General features: G+C 40.9%; 1 protein-coding gene across 3 annotated transcripts in view; it reads left to right on the top strand.

Moving 5' to 3' along the window:
• LOC132827226 (breakpoint cluster region protein-like) overlaps positions 1-19640 on the top strand; it is a 462558-nt gene that overhangs the window by 213571 nt on the left and 229347 nt on the right. For all 3 annotated transcript variants that reach the window (XM_060843849.1, XM_060843847.1, XM_060843850.1), the window contains exons 6-8: positions 5060-5120; positions 6717-6769; positions 10906-11046. In XM_060843849.1, the coding sequence (XP_060699832.1) occupies positions 5060-5120; positions 6717-6769; positions 10906-11046 (255 nt within the window). The remainder of the gene's footprint in view (positions 1-5059; positions 5121-6716; positions 6770-10905; positions 11047-19640) is intronic.

Raw genomic sequence — 19640 nt, 5'->3', positions numbered from 1 at the left:
AGGTAGTTGGCAGGGAGGAGCAGTGCTCCGAAAGCTAGTGCTTTCAAATAGACCTGTTGGACTATCACCTGGTGTTGTGTGATTTTTAACTTTATACAACCCAGTCCAACACTAACATCTCCAAATCATCCGTATTAATTCACCAACCTGAGAAAAGACCTAAGCACCAGTATAGATGTGAGAGCTGCGGCACCTTTGGTCACCCTCACTTTATCTTCCAATGGGTGTAAGCCAGTCTTGACAAGTCTTTAGCCCACGTAAGTCACTTCGGCTGCCTGGATCAAAAATTTTTCCCTTTCAAGGCACACCCATCTGGGAGAAACATCTAAGGGTATGTCCATGTGTAAATGCTCCTTATTGGTCTTCCAAGTTACTAACACATCATCTAGATCTTGTCCATTTTCCACAAAAGCAAACTGACCCATCACATTTGGTATGACCAGTGCTGCCCATTCTGCAAACTGGATTGATTTGATGATTCCTTCACTTTCACTGACTTCTGCCTCTTTTGCCTGCTATGCAAATGGCATTGCGTGGGCCTTGCAGAATCATGGGTTTATTTCATGGTCAACATGCAACGTGTGTTTGGCTCCTTTGATCGTCCCTGGATCTTCCTGAAGAACATCCGGGTCTTTCATTAGGACTTCACTCAGGCAGCCATTTTCTAATTGAAAAGTGTTGAGCCAGTCTCGGTGACTCTTTCTCAACAGTTTCTTCCTCTGAAGCTTGGGCGTGAGCCTTTTACTAAAATTAAAGGTAGCTGAATCAGCTACTTCTCATAAGAGACTGGAACCAAAGCTTTGCCTTAATCTATGAAGGTTCTTCTGCCTAAGTTTCCAGTCTAGCCGCGGTCTTATGCAAACTTAAGGGATGGAGTCCAGTGCGAATTTTGTTAAAGACTAGTTCTGCAGTCACTGAAATGGCCGTGCTGGTATCAACCTTCATTAGCACTGGGTGACCACTTTAGCAGACGTTTATTTTGATTGGTTCTGATTTGGATGTTGCTAAGCAATTTAACTGTTCCAAATTAGCTGTTGGTGGACTTCCCAGCATGTGAACTGTCTTGAATATCGGGTTATAATTGTTTTACTCAATTTAGGTCTGAATGGCTCTTCTGCTGTCACGAATTGCATGCTAGCAGCAATTACAATGGCTTGCCAGTCTGGGTCCTGAAGAAAATTTTGACTGTTCGGTGGAGGTTTGGCTTTGTTTTGGAGTTTTGCTGTGGGCTGACCTAGAGTCCCTCTGTTCAGGACTTTTCCTGTGTAAGGCTATGCAATTACCTTCACTCAAGGGATGTTTCCCAAGCTCAGTTGGATTGGCGAGAGTGTCCTCTTCCATCTGAATACCCTGCAACTCATTTGCTCCGTTTGCTGCGTATTCCAATGATAGAGTCAGTTGTACTTCATTTGGACTTCAGCTAGCAGGTACTTTTGTATGGTTATATCATTAATCCCACTACCATGACTACTGAAATAACTCCACTGAAGCCATCACCAAGTCACCCTTTATTTGCACATGGCGAATCCTTGACGCTGATGCAGCTCCCTCAGAGCTAGCGCTCAGGATGACGAGGATGTCTAACACTCTGTTCTGTTCTTTTTTTTCGAAGTGCATGGGCTCTGACCAGCCAGCTCAGAGACACTTCCTAGATTCAGGCGACTCTTTGAATCTCCTGTTCTTTTTTCCCTTTTTGCCTGTTTATTTATTTATTCATTTATTTTGCTCCCCACATCACATGTGATGTCCGTGTGTATATGCAGTGACTCAGTAAAAAGACATCGTGTGCAAAAAACTTCCACAACCAATAAAACACTCATGTCTCCAATGAAATAGTATCAAGCAAACCCCGATGATTTGTTTTTAGGTTAGATTAAAAGGGCAATACTTATGACACTCCTTTCCTTTTTGTCAGATGGGTTAACAGTCCCAATCAGGAAGCTCATTCTATGAGGTCAACTTGTCTGGCTTCGTTACAATCACGACACACCCTAGTACTGGAATTCCCAATCAGTGGAAATAGTTTATGTATTTTGTTATTGTTTCCTGTTAATACATTGGAAGACTTCAATCAGGTCACCCCATAACCTTTAAATTCTAGAGACAACAGGCCTAATTTGTATGATATCTCCTCATAATCTCTGAAGTCCAGGTATAATTCTTGTAAACTTATATGTACTCCCTCCAAGGCCAATATATCTGTCCTAAGGTGTGGTGCTCACACTACTCCAAGTGGGGTTTTGTATAACAGCAGCATAACTTCAGTGTCATTATACTCCAGTCCTGTAGAAATAAAGATCAACATTTCTTTAGCATTCTTGATTATTTTCTTCACCTTTTCAAGGCATTTTAAAGATCTATGCACCTGAACTCCCAAGTACCTTTCAACATCCACTGTATTTAACTTCATATAGTCTGGAAAGTACCCTGATCTCTCCTTTTTTGGTATGAAATGGATAACCTCACACTTGCCAACATTGAACTCCATCTGTCACAGTTGTGCCCATTCAATTAGTCTATCAATATCCCTTTGTAATTTATGCTATCATCTACACTGCCTACATTGCTGCCTGACTTTGTGTCATCAGCAAATTTGGATATACGACTTTCTATGCCATTTTCGAAGTCATTAATAAATAATGTGAATAATTAAGGCCCAAACACACATCCTTGTGGGACACCACTGGTCACATCCTGCCAATTTGAGCATCTACATTGTCCCTACTTTCTGGCACTTGTCACTCAACTAATTAGCTAGCCGTGTCAATAATTTATCCTAAATTCCCTGGACATCTACCTTAGTGAATAGTCTCTTGTGTGAGACTTTATCAGATGCCTCTGGAAGTCCATATAAGCAACATTCATAGACAACCCTTGATTACTACCTTAGTCACCTCTTCAAAAAATATTAACTGAAAATTTTCAGGGTGTTCTATTACTCCTTAATTATGTATGTTCTTGATTATATATTCTAACAATTTCCCCACCACAGACTTTAGGCTAACTGGTCTGTAATTCTCTGGTTTTCTTCTTTTTGCTGTTCTTAAAAAAAAAGTGACAGCTGCAATTTTCCAATCCAGAGAAGTGAGCCTTCTATCTAAGGAAAAACAGAGGACTGCAGATGCTGGAAATCAGAGTCGAAGAGCGTGGTGCTGGAAAAGCACAGCCTGTCAGGCAGCATCCGAGGAGCAGGAGAATTGATGTTTCGGGCATAAGCCCTTGGTCAGGAATGGTGGGAATCCTGATGAACGGCATATGTCTGAAACGTCAATTCTCCTGCTCCGTGGATGCTGCCTGACTGGCTGTGCTTTTCCTGCACCGCACTCTTTGACTTCTGACTAGGGAACTCCAGTACTTCGAAATAAACCTGTTGGACTATAACCTGATGTTGTGTGATTTTCAACTTGGAAAATTATAGTTAGGGCATCTACAATGTGCTTCCCTGTTTCCTTCAACAGCTTTGGATGGAAACCATCAAGTCCCAAGAAGTTGTCACTTTTTTATTGCATTAATTTCCTCACGTTTTTAATTACCAGTGTTTTACTTCAGTTAATTTTATTCAGTCCTTGTTCCTAATTCACTTTTAATTTCCTGTGGCTATCTTCCTTTTCTACTGTAAATACTGAGGCAAAGTAATTACTCATCATGTCTGCCATTCCCAGAAGTCATTGGCAATGGCCCATCTTTTAGTCTTCAGTCTAATTGCTCCCGACCTCTGCCTTCCATTATGAAATTTTCTCTTATTGATTATGATGTTCTTTTATAATCCCTTTCAGTAGCTCTTATAAGCTGCATTGTTGCCTTCTGCTGATCTTTGTCCCTTTCCATTCAGTGGGATCAGTGACTGTTTTTTCTTCGACTTTTATGCTGTTCCTTAACTCTTTAGTTGTCCTGGCTGCTTTTTTCCTATGAAGTGGAGCTTTCCCTTCTCAGGGGTATAAACTGGTTTGTGTTGTGTTAAATAGAGTTGTAGAGTAATACAGTATGGAAACAGGCCCTTTGGTCCAAACTGGTCCATGCTGACCATGGTGCCCACTCAGCTAGTTCCAATTGCCTGCATTTGGTCCGTCTCCCTCTAAACCCTTCCAATCCATGTACCGTCCATATGTTTTTTAACTGTTGCTATTATATCTGATTCAACCTGTTTTCTCTGGCAGACCATTCCATAAACGCACCACTCTCTGCGTGAAAAAGTTATCTCTCACATCCTTCTTAAATCTTTCCCCTCTGAACTTAAACCTTTGCTGTCTAGTTTTCAGTTCCCCATCCTGTGGAAAAGACTATGTGCACTCATCCTATCTAAGCCCCTCATGATTTTATACACCTAAATAATGTTGCTACTCATTCTCCTATGTTCCAAGGAATAAAGTCCCATCCTGGCTAACCCTCCATATAATTCAGATCTACTAGACCTGGCAGCATCCTTATAAATCATCTTTGGGCTCTTTACGGCTTAACTGTGTCTCTACTGTAACAGGGTGACTAAAACTGTATAAATATTCCAAGTGCAGCCTTACCAACGACTTATACAACTGTAACGTAACGTCCCAACTCCTTTACTCACTGTCTTAACCAATGAAGGCCAGCATGCTAAATGCCTTCTTCACCATGCTATCCACCTTTGACACTATTTTCAAAGAACTACGTACTTTAAACATCCTCCACTGTTCTTTGGTTGTTTACCCATTAGCAAATTTTCCCAGTTTACTGTGGACAGTGTCTGTTTCATCTCATTAAAGTCAACCTTGCTTAAACCTAAAACTTTAATAGCTGATTCATGCTTTTCACTTCCAAAAGCTACATTGAACTCGGTCATGTTATGTTCACTATTTGATAAGTATTCATGCACAATTACTAATTTTATCTGACTAATTACTTATTCCTAAATCCAGTATAGCTTGACCTCTTGTTGCATCTATGACATATTGCTAGAGAAAAATATCCTGGACACACTCCAGAAATTCATTACCTTTCTGACAGGTGCTTGCCTGCCTCTCCTAATCTATGTTAAAGTTAAACGTTTCTAATCATTAAAAGCATATTGTTATTTTTATTTCAGAATTTAAAAGTCAGGAGTACAAAAGACTTGAAAGATCAAAGCACTAAGAACTCTCTGGAAGGTAGGATATTCCAGTACTTTTGAGAGAGACAAGTGGAAAGCAATGATTTTTGATTTTCATTTTTCGAAACATTTTGAAACCAGGTCTGTCTTGGTTACTTCAAATTATCTAACCTTCAAATACTAACACTGTATGGAAAGCTTTTGGCTCAATGATGTTCATTACTGATCTACCAATATGTTAAACAGTAAGAAAAATGTTGCCAGGTACTGGATGTTTTCATGAATTGGTGAATTGGATCCAAAATTGGCCTAGTGATAGGAGACAAATGGTAGTGGTAGATGGTAGAAGGCTCTTTGTGTGACTGGAGTCGTGATTGCAATGGCTAAGTTCAGGAATCAGTTCTAGGTCTTTCTTTGTGATATTTGTAAATGATGTAGATGAGAATATGTGTGAGATGATAAGCAAGTACTTTGATCTCTCAAAGATTGGCTGGGTGAATGATAGTATGGAGGAAGGTGTTAGGCTACAGGAGGATAGAAATGAAAAGAAAATGTATGAGGTGATGCACTTTGGAAGGAGGAACAAAATGAGGAAGTACTTAATGAATGGCAAGATACTAGGGAACTCAGAGGAACAGAAGGATGTTGAGGTGCTTGTCCACAGATCCCTGAAGGTTGCAGGATAGGTTTGTATAGCAGTTAAAAAGGCACATCAGTCAAGGCATAAATTATAAGAGCAGGGAGGTCATGTTGGAGCTGTACAGAACTTTGGTTATGTAGTTCTGGTCATTGACGATAGGAAGGATGTGATTGCACTGTAGGGGGTGCGAAGCAGATTCACCAGGATATTGCCTACGGTGGCCCATTTCAGCGTGAAGAGAAGCTGGATAAGTTTGAATTGTTTTCTTTGGAGCAGAGAAGTTGAAAGGGTCCATGTAGAGATAGGTTGAATTATGAGGACATGGACATTGTGAACAGAAAGCAACTGTTCCCTTTAGTCAGTAATAAGGGGGCGTAATTTTAAAGTGGAAGGTGGGAGGTTTAGAGGGAATTTGAGGAAATGCTTTTTCGCCCAGAGTGTGATTGGGACCTGGAATGCACAGCCTGGGATGGCAGTTGAGGCAGAAATGCTCACAATCTTTAAAAAGTACTTGGGTGAGCATTGAAGTGTTGTAACATTCAATGGCTTAGTGTGGGAAAGTGGTCCTACTGTGGGTATTATATCTTTAATGATACTGACTCAGTGGGCTGAAGGACCTGTTCTGTACTGCGTGATTCTATGATTTACTCTAAATTTTTGCTTCCTTCTGATTGTACTGCACTTTGTCAGTATTTCTGCTTCCTGTGGAGTGCTGCATAGTGTGCATGTGTAGCTCCTGGCTGATGGGCAGAAATGAATTTGTCACATAACTTGCCAATATTTATTGTTTTGATGCATGCGTGAATGATGGCCTCGTTGTCAAGATTGCAGAGGTTGCAATGCCTCTGAAGTGGTGCTTCAGTTACAAGGGGGATAAATATTGGAAAATGAAATGTTGAAGAAAAATTGAATTGTTAAGTAAAAAGACAAGAAATTGCATTTTGAGGATTTATTTTTCTTAAGTGTTGACTGTTTTGAAAGTCTTGCTTACTTTACTGTTGTCTCTTTCTCCAGCTCTTCTGTATAAACCTGTTGACCGTGTCACCCGAAGCACACTTGTTCTCCATGTAAGTGCAGCATTGGTTTACAATAAATTGATAATTTGTCATGACTTCGCATTATTTCTTTGTCCTTTGTTTCCAGTCATTGATAACCGTTAAAGCGAGGGAATACTATGAACCAAAATATTTTGATACAGATGTATCAAAAACAGAAATTGCTGGAAAAAGCTCAGCAGAACTTCAAATGTATCCTCACCAATATCCTGTACTGCTGCATCAAGACTTCCCTACACTCGGTGATCTGACCAATGAAAGCAAGCGTGCCAAAAGTCGTCTTCACCAACCTTTCTACCTGTGACTCTGCTTTCAAGGAGCTATGCACCTGTATTCCTAGATCTGTTTGTTCTGTAACACTCCCCAGGTTGCTACTGTTGACTGTGTAGGTCCTGCCTGGTCTGACCCACCTTGCATTATCTAGATTAGATTACTTACAGCATGGAAACAGGCCCTTCGGCCCAACAAGTCCACACTGACCCTCCGAAGAGCAACACACCCATACCCATTCCTTTACATTTACCCCTTCACTTAACATTACGGGCAATTTAGCATGGCCAATTCACCTGACCTGCACATTTTCGGACTGTGGGAGGAAACCGGAGCACCTGGAGGAAACCTACGCAGACATGGGAAGAATGTGCAAACTCCACACAAACAGTTGCCTGAGGCGGGAATTGAACTCAGGACTCTGGCACTGTGAGGCAGCAGTGCTAACCACTGTGCCACCCACTAAACTAAACCTCATCTGCCATTCTTCAGCCAACTGGTCCAGTTGCTTAAGATCTCCCTGCATTCTCAGATAACCTCCTTCACTGTCCACTATACAACCAATCTTGTCATTTGCAAACTTAGGAACCAAACATCCTAAATTCTCATCCAAATCATTTTCTACAGGTGATGAATAACAGTGGACCAGCACCAATCCCTGTGGAACATGGCAGGTCACAGGCCTCTTGTCTGAGAAACAACCCTCTACCACCACCCTGTGTCTTCTATCGTCAAGCCAATTTTGCATCCAATTGGCTAGCTCTCCTTGGATCTCATGAGATTTATCCTGACTCATCAACCTACCTTGTCAAAAGGCCTTGCTATATGTGGCTTTCATTTCCATAATTTAAGCAGCTACTAAATACAATGGCCAGTTGAAGTTCCAATTATGGAGTGCCTCACATATTGTGTTTAAATTTGGGCACTATACTGCTTGAAGAATGATATTGGCTTGGAAAAGACCACTCCATCACTCAATCCTGGCTAATCTTCTGCCTCATTTCCATTTTCCTGCCCATTCTTCAAAATCGGCAGGAAACAGGATGGCTGGAAATGGAAGCCTTCAGAAATGAGATAACGAGTCCTGAGATAGTATATTCCTGTTAGGGTGAAAGGAAATGTTGATAGCTATAGGGAATGCCAGATGACTAAAGAAATTGAGGGTTTGATTAAGAAAAGGAAGGAAGCATATGCCAGATACAGACAGGATAGTTTGAGTGGATCCTTAGAGGAGTATAAAGGCAGATTATATTTAAGATGGAAATCAGGAGGGTAAAAAAGGGACATGAGATAGCTTTGACAAATAGAGTTAAAGAGAATCCAAAGGGTTTTTACAAATACATGAAGGACAAAAGGGTAACTAGAGAAAGAATATTGCCTCTCAAAGATCAGCAAGGTGGCCTTTGTGTGGAACTGTAGGAGATGGGGGAGATACTAAACAAGTATTTTGCATCAGTATTTACTGTGGAAAAGGACATGGAAGATATAGAATACAGGGACATGGATGGTGATACTTTGAAAAATGTCCATATTACAGCGGAGGAAGTGCTGAATATCTTGAAACGCAATTAAGTGGTTCAATTCCCAGGACCTGATCAGGTGTACCCGAGAACTCTGTGGGAAGCTAGGGAAGTGATTGCTGGGCCCCTAGGTGAGATATTTGTATCATTGATATGTATCAATGTATCACAGCACACAGTCACAGGAGAGATGTCGTAAGACTGGATGTTAGCTAACGTGGTGCCACTGTTTAAAAAGGGTGGTAAGAACAAGTCAGGGAACTATAGACCAGTGAGCCTGACGTCAGTGATGGGCATGTTGGAGGGAATCCTGAGGGACAGGATGTCCACATATTTGGAAAGGCAAGGACTGATTAGGGATGTCAACATGGCTTTGTGCATGGGAAATCATAATTGAGTTTTATTTTGAAGAAGTAACAAAGAGGATTGATGAGGGAAGAGTGCTCGTCATCTATATGGACTTCAGTAAGGTGTTCGACAAGGTTGTCCATGGGAGACTGGTGGGCAAGGTTAAATCTCATGGAACACAAGGAGAACTAACCATTTGGCTGCAGAAGTCGCTCAAAGGTAGAAGGCAGAGGGTGATGGTGGAGGGTTGTTTTTCAGTCTGGAGGCCTGTGACCAGTGGAGTGCCACAAGGATAGGTGCTGGGTCCACTACTTTTCATCATTTATATAAATGATTTTGCTGTGAACATAAGAGGTATAGTTAGTAAGTTTGCAGATGACACCAAAATTGGAGGTGTAGTGGACAGCTAAGAAGGTTACCTCAGGTTACAATGGGATCTTGATCAGATGGGCCAATAGGCTGAGAAATGGTAGATGGAGTTTAATTTAGATAATTGCAAGGTGCTGCATTTTTGGAAAGCAAATCTTAGCAGGACTTATACACTTAATGGTAAGGTCCTAGGGAGTGTTGCTGAAGAAAGAGACCTTGGAGTGCAGGTTCATAGCTCCTTGAAAGTGGAGTTGCAGTTAGATAGGATAGTGAAGAAGGTGTTTGGTATGCTTTCCTTTATTGGTCAGAGTATTGAGTACAGGAGTTGGGAGGTCATGTTGAGGCTGTACAGGACATTGTTTTGGCCTCTTTTGGAAAATTATTTGCAATTCTGGTCTCCTTCCTATTGGAAAGATGTTGTGAAATTTGAAAGGGTTCAGAAAAGATTTATAAGGATGTTTGCCAAGGTTGGAGGATATGAGCTATAGGGGAGAGGTTGAATAGCTGGGGCTGTTTTCTCTGGAGCGTTGGAGGCTGAGGGGTCACCTCAGAGAGGTTTATAAAATCATGTGGGGCATGGATAGGATAAATAGTCAAAATCTTTTCCCTTTGGGTGGATGAGTCCAGAACTAGAAGGCATTGGTTTAGGGTTAGAGGGGAAAGATATAAATGAGACCTGAGGGGCAACTTTTTCATGCAGAGGGTGGTACGTGTATGGAATGAGCTGCCAGAGGAAGTGGTAGAGGCAGGTACAATTGCAACATTTAAAAGGCATCTGGATGGGTGTATGAATGAGAAGGGTTTGGACAGTTATGGGACGGGTGCTGGCTGGTGTGGCTAGATTGGGTTGGGATATCTAGTCAGTATGGACAAGTTGGACTGAATGGTCTGTTTCCATGCAGAAAATCTCTGTGACTCTAATGAAAGTATAAGAGGCTTGAAGTCATGTTTCAGGGACTCAAAGCTTTATGGATTCACCAGAATTATGCAAGGGCTGATAGTGTTAATTTTTTAAGTAGGCAACAGTGCTGTTATGTTCTGTTAATGATGTGAAAGTGCCGGTGTTGGACTGGGGTGGACAAAGTTAAAAATCACTTAACGCCAGGTTATAGTCTAACAGATTTATTTGGAAGGTACTAGCTTTCAGAGCGCTGCTCCTTCATCAACTAACTAGGAGGACAGAATCATAAGACACAGAATTTATAGCAGAAGATCACAGTGTTATGCAATTAAAAAGATACGTTGAACAAGCTTAGATTGCTGTTAAGGTTTTCATCTTTTAGAAAGAGTTGTAGGTTTTGGTTAATTAATATGTAAATTCCAGAACTAATTTTAAGTCATATTCTCAAGATAACTAAAGGTATTATAAAAAGAGGTGACATCTCAGTTCAGACAATGCATTAAAGGTGTGAAGTTAATCTGTCTCTATCCCAATCTTGCATCAGCCTGGTTCTATTTCCAAAGTATGAATTTATAAAATGTCAACTTCCACACAATCTGCAGGCAGTCAATCCATATAACATTTTATAAATTCATACTTTGGAAGTAGAAGCAGTCTGACTCAAGATTGGGATACAGTTATGTTGTCTTTTTGGTTCTGTTCTGAGCTACAATCTAAGTAACTATCTCATATTTCTGTAGGATTTATTAAAACACACACCAGTCAGTCACCCAGATCATCCTTTGCTACAAGATGCCCTCCGTATTTCACAGAACTTTTTGTCAAGCATTAATGAGGAGATCACTCCCAGGAGACAGTCTATGACTGTGAAGAAAGGCGAGGTGAGTTTCTTTGTCAAAAGCATGAATGCATTTGCTGTTCATTTATAGATTTTGTTTAATTACTAGCAATAATTTCTCTCAAATGTGGGTGTTTTCTCGTTTATTATCTTGTAAAAATTATGTCACAGCCGTATTTGATAGTTTTCCAACTCAAATCTTCAGGGACTGGATGGGATGTGCCGATTTGTGCAGCAATGTATGCAAAATTAAGCCAATTAATTCACATTATCTGTGAATTTGATTTTTTATTGTCTTGAAATCAACGTAAGGTATCAGGAGTGGAGTAACATTTGAGGTGGTTAAGGTGGTCTATTGGCTCCAGTGTCCCTATAGAGCAAGCCAATGAATACCATTCTTCTGTTTGTTGGCTTGCAAGTTTTCCCTTCAAGTGATCACCCAGTTACCTTTTTGAATTCATTTTTCATCTCAATTTCCAGTACTCTTATAGGCAGCAAGCTCCAGGTCATCACCATGCACTGCATTCAAAAAAAGTCCTTCAGTGTATCCAATGGTATATTTCGTACAAAATCTTAAATTAGTATCTCCTAGAATAGCTTTTTTTTAAATTTTATTTTCCCTCTCACTCAACTTGTCCAAATCATACTGAAGCATCTTTGCATCGTGTTAACAGCTCACCCTTCCACCCAGCTTTGTGTTGTCTGCAAATTTGGAGATATTAAATTTAGTTTCCTTCTCTAAATCATTAATATATAGAGGAATAGCTGATCCCTGAAATACCCCACTAAACACTGGCTGCCACTTGCATAAGACCCATTTATTTCGATTCTGTTTCCTCTCTGCCAACCTGCAATCCTGTGCACTTTAATTTTACACGGTAATCTCATAAGTCGGATATTATTGAAAGCCTTCTGAAAGTGTAATTAAACCAAATTGGTTGGCACCCCATATCACCTGTATGAGTTACATCCTCTAAAATTCCTGGTAGATCTGTCCAGCATGATTTCCCTTTCACAAATCCATGTTGATTTTGTCCAGTTCTGTGACAGCTCTGCGAACATTATGCTGTTAGATCTTTTATAATGGATTTTTGCATTTTTCCCACTAGCAATGTCTGGCTAACTGGTCCAGTTTTCTGTTTTCTCTCTGTCTCCTTTCTTACATTAGCTATCATTCAGTCCATGGGAATGTTCCCTAGTTTATCTTGAAAGATGACCACCAATGCATCCATTATTACCAGGGTCATTTCGTTAAGTACTCTTGAGTTGTACCCTGGGGTTTTGTTAGCCTTTAATCTCCTAAATTTTCCCAACACTATTTCCCTATTAATATTGATTTCCTTCAGGTTCTCCCTCTCACTAGACCATATATTACCCAACATTTTTGGAATATTATTTGTGTCTTCCTTTGTGAAGACAGGACCAAAGCATATTTTTAATTTGTCTGCCATCTCTTTGATCACCGTTATAACTTGCCCTGTTTCTGACTATAACGGACATGCGTTTTCACTAATCCTTTTCTCTCCACATACAAACTGATAGCAAAAGCTTCTATAGGTATGTTCCCACAAGTTTACTCTCATACTCTGTTTCCTCCCTCTTAATCTATCCCTTTTTCCTCTTTTACTGAAATTTAAACTGCTCCCAATCATGAAGTCTGTTGCTTCTTTCTGGTCTATTTTACTGCCCCTTCCCTGAATTAATACTATCCTAAATTTTTTTGGCTATCCAGTTCCTCCATGCGCTCTTCAGATTAGATTAGATTCCCTACAGCGTGGAAACAGACCCTTTGGCCCAACCAGTCCACACCGACCATCCGAAGAGAAACCCAGCCAGACCTATTTTCCCTCTGACTAATGCACATAACACTATGGGCAATTTAGCATGGCTAATTCACCTGACCTGCACATCTTTGGATTGTGGGAGGAAACCAGAGCACCCGGAGGAAACCCACACAGACACGGGGAGAATGTGCAAACTCCACACAAACAGTTGCCCAAGGCTGAAATTGAACCTGGGACCCTGGTGCTGAGAGGCAGCAGTGCTAACCACTGTGCCGCCCCCTAACTGTTTGCAATCATCATCTCTTTAAGTAACATTCTCCAATCTATCAAAGCCAGTTTGCACATTATACCATTGTAGTTTCCCTTATTTAGATGCTAGGGTCTTAATGGAATTATTTGCTTGTGCGGCTAGGAAGGGTTTAAACTAAACTGGCAGGGGATGGAAACCTACAGAGAAAGATAAAAGAAAGATAAGAAAAACTAGATAAAATCTAGTCTATTTGAGACTAGATTCCCTAGTCTCAATCATCTATATCATTCTTAATAAAGAGTTCTATCATCTTATGTGCACTTAGCCTGCCACTTTTTCCTTTCTGTTATTCAGTGGCCCATTCTATTGTGATCCAGAAAACCGCCCCAAATACACTTTCAGGAATTCCAGCTCAATGGTATTGTTAATAATTTGATTCCCTCAATCTATATCCACACTAAAGTCACCCATCATTTACAGCTGTACTTTCATTGCATTTGTCTTTAATTTCCTGTTAATGTCTTTCCCAATATTACCATAGCATTTTGCGGGTCTATTTATAATGCCAATCAATGTAATTTACCCTTTGGCGTTTCTAAGATCTACCTAGACAGATTTGACTTTACTGAACTTACTATCCGTTCTCACTACAGTATTGTGTTAATTTCCTCTTAAACCAGCAATGCTGCCCCATCTTCCATCTTTCTTTAAAACTGAATACCTCTGCATATTCGCTTCCTTTCCCTGGTCATCCTGTAGCCAAGTATCCATAATCTCATCCTTTTCACACCTGATTATGTCTATTTGCAAAAGCTCTGCACATTAAGACACAAGATCTTAAGATTAGACTTTTTAGCATTCTTTGTTCACATTATTCGCATATGGCTCTGTTTATTCTATCATTGAATTTTTTTCTTTCTTCCCATTCTGGCTTTTGTTTTGTCCATGATTTCCTCTCTTTTATCTTTCAATGTAGGTTCCTATCCCCTGCCAGTTTAATTTAAACCCTTTCCAGCCCACACTAGCAAATACTTCCCTTAAGATATCCATTCAGTCCTGCCTGTGTGCAACTTTGCCAGAACTTGTCTCAATGCCCTAGGAATTTGAAACCCCTCCCCGGCACCATTTCTCCAGTCACATATTAATCTCTCATATCCTAACACACTGACTAGTGTGTGGCATTGATAACAAGGCTGACATTGCTACCTTTGAGGTCCAACTTTTTAATTTGCTTCTTAACTCCCTGTGTTCTGATTTTAGGAAATCATTCCATTTTTCCAACCATCTATTTGGTACCAGTGTGTACCACGATAACTGGCTATATGCCATCACGCTAAAGAATGTTTTTTAGCCCCTCCGAAACATACTTGACCTGGCACCTGGGAGGCGATGGGCCAGTAGGCTGAGAAGTGGCAGAGTTTAATTTAGATAAATGTGAGGTGCTCATTTTGGAAAAGCAAATCAGAACAGGATTTATACACTTAATGGCAAGGTCCTGGAGACTGTTGCTGAACAAAGAGACCTTGGAATGTAGGTTCACACTTCCTTGAAAGTGGAGTTGCAGGTAGATAGGATAGTGAAGAAGGCGTTTGGTATGCTTTCCTTTATTGGTCAGTGCATTGAGTATAGGAGTTGGGAGGTCAGCTTGCAGCTATACAGGACAGTGGTTAGGCCACTTTTGGAATATTGCGTGCAATTCTGGTCTCCTTCCTTTTGGAAGCATGCTGTGAAACTTGAAAGGGTTCAGAAAAGATTTACAAGGATATTGCCAGGGCTGGAGGACCTGAGCTATAGGGAGACGCTGAATAGGCTGGGACTGTTTTCTCTGGAGGATCTGAGGGTGGGGTGGGGGGCGAGTAAATAGACAAGGTTTTTTTCCCTTGGGGTGGGGGAGTCCAGTGCTAGAGTGCATAGGTTTAGGGTGAGCAGAGAATGGCATAAGAGAGACCAAAGGGGCAACTTTTTCATACAGCGGGTGGTGCATGTGTGGAATGAGCTACTAGAGGAAGTGGTGGAGGCTGGTATTATTACATTTAAAAGGTGAAAATGTGTTGCTGGAAAAGTGCAGCAGGTCAGGCAGCATCCAAGGAACAGGAGATTCGACATTTCGGCCCGAAACATCGAATCTCCTGTTCCTTGGATGCTGTCTGATCTGCTGCGCTTTTCCAGCAACACATTTTCAGCTCTGATCTCCAGCATCTGCAGACCTCACTTTCTCCTCGTACATTTAAAAGGTATCTGGATGAGTATATGAATAAGAAGGTTTAGGGCCAAGTACTGACAAATAGGACTAAATTAGGTTATGATATCTGGTCAGGATGGACGAGTTGCACCGAATGGTTTGTTTCTGTACTATACATCTCTGTGACTCTGTGTCATCTTGGAGTTTCGTTTGTGACCACAGAAACATCTATCTGTTCCACTTATCTGTTGAACCCTCTATTATTCTAGCATTCCTACAATTATTTCTTCTCTCCTTGTTCAGTAAAACCAACCAAGGCGCAATGGATTTGGCTGTTACTTCTTTCTTCTAAGAGGCCATTCCCCCCCCCCCCTCTCCAATAGTACCCAAAGCAGTATCTGTATTTTGCACTGGATGACCATAAGGTACTCCTATGCTACCTTCCTAGTTCTCTTAATCTTCCTGTGCTCATCCATTCCCTCCCTGCCTATGGAGTCTTAGCCTACAAAGTGGCCATTTCTCTGTATGTGCTATCCATAATGCTCTCAGTCTCATGGATGCTGCACAGTGTTCCCAGCTGCCTCTCCAGCTCCAAAATCTGGACTTTGTAGAGCTGCAACTGGAGACACTTCCTGCACATGTGGTGCTACGCACTGGAACTATAGAGCAGAAGGAGCATGCCAAGACCTTGAGCTCTCCTTTACTGACTTATCCCCTTTAAATTAGACCTGAGATTGCCCTTAAAATCAAATAATATTAACTACGCCAGGGCCCTTCTTCTCTCGATCTACGTAGTATTTCCCTTACAAATTATTAAGCCAAATAAAGAACTTACAAATTATAATCAATAAAAATAGTGTACTCACCTGATCTTACTTATTCAGTCAGCTGCTTCCTCTTGTCCTGTGTCACATTTTGAATCCTGATTTCACCTTAGGACTCTGCTTTTGGATTCAGTTATGGTTTACTCCACCCCTCTTTGCTCCTACTGCTTCTTCCACTATGCGTGATCTAGGTCTTGCCTGCCCCTCAGGCTTTTATTCCGAGCAGAGAGAAAATAAACCACAAGAATAGAAAAATTGACAATAAGCTTCTTTAAATATATAAAAAAAAGTGAGGTCAAAGTGAACCTAGGCCCATTTGTTATGGGGAACAAAGAAATGGCAGAGGAGTTAAATAGATATTTTGCATCAGTCTTTATGGTGTAAGGTACACAAACGTCCCATTAATCCTAAAGAATATAGAGGGAGGAATTAAGTGCAGTCACCATCACTAGAAAAATAGGTTTAGACAAAATAATGAGCTGAAGGCAGGTACGTCCCCTGACCCTGGTGACTTGCATTCCAGGATCCTAAAAGTAGTTGCAGTAGATATAGTGGATGCATTGCTTATTATTTTCCAAAAGTCCTTGGTCATTGGAAAACTGTCAATATGATATGACTATTCAAGAAGGGAGAAAAATATTGAAAGCAATTATTAAAGAAGCAATAGCACATTTGGAAAATTATAATCTCGTCAACCAGAGTCAGCATGGCTTCATGAAAGGAAAGTTGCGTCTTACTAATTTATTCAGGTTTTTTGAGGAAGTTTCAACCAGAATGACTAGAGAGGAACCAGTAGCCAGTGTTGTATTTGGACTTCTAGAAGGCATTTGACAAAGTGCCTCATGAAAGATTACGTCATAAGATAATAGCCTGTGGTGTTGAAGCTGGTGTATTTACACGAATAAAAAGTTGACTAATGGGCCGGAAGCAGCCAGTGAGGATAAGGAATTATTTCCCAGAATGGTGATTTGTACCCAGTGGGATTCCACAGAGATCTATGAATGACTCAGAGGATAGAAGTGAATTTACTGTAGCCAAGTTGTAAATGAGAACAAAAGTAGGTGGACAGGCATGTTGAGAGAGGGATTTCTTCTCTGACAGTTGAGAGTTGTGCACTCCTTGCCACAGGGAGCTGTGGGCACAGAGACCTTCTGTATTAAAGACCGTGATAGGTAGTTTCAAGATGGTAGTGGTAACCTGGCCCAAAACTGCCTGAATGCAAAGCTGACGGCCTGCCTGTCCTCCCTTCCTTACCTACTCTCCCTCAACTTACCTTCTCATAATCTGCTCGATGTCACACAGCGATGCTCAGAGCTGTGATGTCAGTATCATAGTGCGAGTTCCTGGGTATTGGTGGCAGTGTAGTGTTGCAATCTGTCCATAAGAGTCCTGACATTCAAAGTCCCAAACCTCATCTGAAGGATGTGGAAGATGCATGTGCATGGGTTCTTTTAATGTGAGGAAATCGTTGCACACCTTATTGACTTGGCAACCTTGAATGAAACTCAGGTGGCAGGGGAAGGACAGCTCAGAGAGAAAACTGGTAGCTTCATCTTTCTATGGAATGGCAAGGCCAATGAAGAGTGCCACATCCATGGAGTCAGCTTCGTCATCAAAAACGAACTGGTGGACCAATTCAGAGACTTCCCCTGCGGAATACGTGACACACTGACTCACCCTTGTTGGAGCCAGTATGTCAAAGTATTCAATGCATATTCACCAACACATGATGCAGCAGTTGAGTACAAAGAAGAATTCTACTCCTTGACCAATCTCTCTCATGGGTCCCTACAGCCAACAAACTAGTCATTCTTGGCAACTTCAATGCCAGCGTTGGCAAAAGTGCAAATCTTTGGAGCGATGTAAACAGGAAGGCAGGAGTAGGGAAGCAAAACTCCAATGGCACCCTTTTCTGATGAAATGCTGCAAACACAACCTCCTTGTCAAAGGGACAAATATAAGAGGATGTGATCATACCCATGCTCCAAACACGGGCACCTCCTTGACTATGCCCTTGCTACAGCGAGGGATTGGGAAGACATTAAAGACACAAGAGCTGATGACTACTGGATGGGCATCACCTGGCCTGAGCCAGGTTCAAGTTAACTAGAGCCAAGCCACAGCTAAGACGGCAGAAGTCGAGTGGCAAGACATTGAACATTGAAGCACTCTCAAACCCGGAAAAATAATCTCATATGACCAACTCCTCTCGACAAACCTAGTGATTCTTGGCGACATCGAGTTGCAGGATCCCAACAGTCTCTGGTCTTCCCTCAAGACCAGTATCATCAATGCCTGCAAAATCTCAGTCGGCCACTCAACCAGGACATCAAAACTGGTTTGATGAAAATGATCAGGAGATCCAAAAATTGATAAGCCTGAAGCACGTGATATTTCTGAGTGTAAAACAACAACTGAATCAAGAGTTATGGGGAACACACAGGAATGTGGATATGAGGAATTTCAGATCAGCCATCATCATGTTGATGGTAGTGCAGGCTCTAGGGTTAAGTAATCTAGACCTTATGTTCTTATGGGAGCTCTGCTGTCACCAATCAAATGACAGCAGGTTTTGTCAAGGTGTTCTACTGCTGACATTTACTCCCAGGTCCATTTCAGTTGCTGCGCTGTCTTTGTGGTTGCATGTTTCTGGCCTCCTTCATTTTTGGAATAAGGAAGCCAGTTCTCCGGGACTTTTCCTGAATCTCAGGATTCTTGCAAGATTAATATCAGTGCATCCACTATCTCTGCAGCTCTTTCTTGAAAATCCTGTAATGCAACCTATCAAGTCCAGGGGACTGATCAGCCCTTAACCTCATAAGTTTCCCTTGTACTTTTTCTCATATGGTAGTTAATGAGTTATCTCCTCTTCTTCCCTTCCCCATTATGATAAAGACTGGCACAAAATATTTATTCACCTCTCCTTCCCTTTTTTGGTTCCCCATTATTATTTCCCCAATCTCTTTTTCTAAGTGGCCTGTGTTTAATTTGGCCTCTCTTTTATATTTAAAAACACTCTTACTGACTATTTTTACATTACTTGACAGTTCTTCTTGCTCACTGTTCTTGGTTAAGGGAGGCAGACATTTGTAATTTTGAAATCTGTAAATAAATCTAGAATTAAATAAAATAACGGTGAGTGATTTCTGACTCCCCCACTGACTTCAAAATGAACTGAAGCAGTACTCTGTCCATTCCATGTATTGGTTGGTTGTTACTTTTTATTATATGGAACCTGTGTTTCATTATCCTACATGTTTATTTTAATTTGAAGTAATTTTATCAGAATTTCTAAATTCAAAAGCTTGGCACCTAATCTCTTAAAACAGATCTTCGTATGATACTCGCCTTTTTTTCTGCTTTCTTATTAAAGGCTGATTTTAACATTGCACTTTGTCACAATAGACATTATTTCATTCCTGTTTGTATGTACAACGGCTGTTGAATACTTGACATTGCATCAATACTACATAAGTGTTTCTTGGTCTGTAAGGTTATTTGGGACAGTTCTGTGATTGTAAAAGTTACTCTATAAATGCAAAACTTACTGTTTGCTTTCTTGCTTCCTTTCTATTGTGTGTATGGATCATAAGAAGT

This window comes from Hemiscyllium ocellatum, chromosome 24 (assembly GCF_020745735.1).
Source record: "Hemiscyllium ocellatum isolate sHemOce1 chromosome 24, sHemOce1.pat.X.cur, whole genome shotgun sequence".
In the NCBI taxonomy this organism is placed as follows: domain Eukaryota; kingdom Metazoa; phylum Chordata; class Chondrichthyes; order Orectolobiformes; family Hemiscylliidae; genus Hemiscyllium; species Hemiscyllium ocellatum.
The sequence above is the reverse complement of the archived record's forward strand: the minus strand, read 5'-3'. Positions and strand labels throughout refer to the sequence as shown.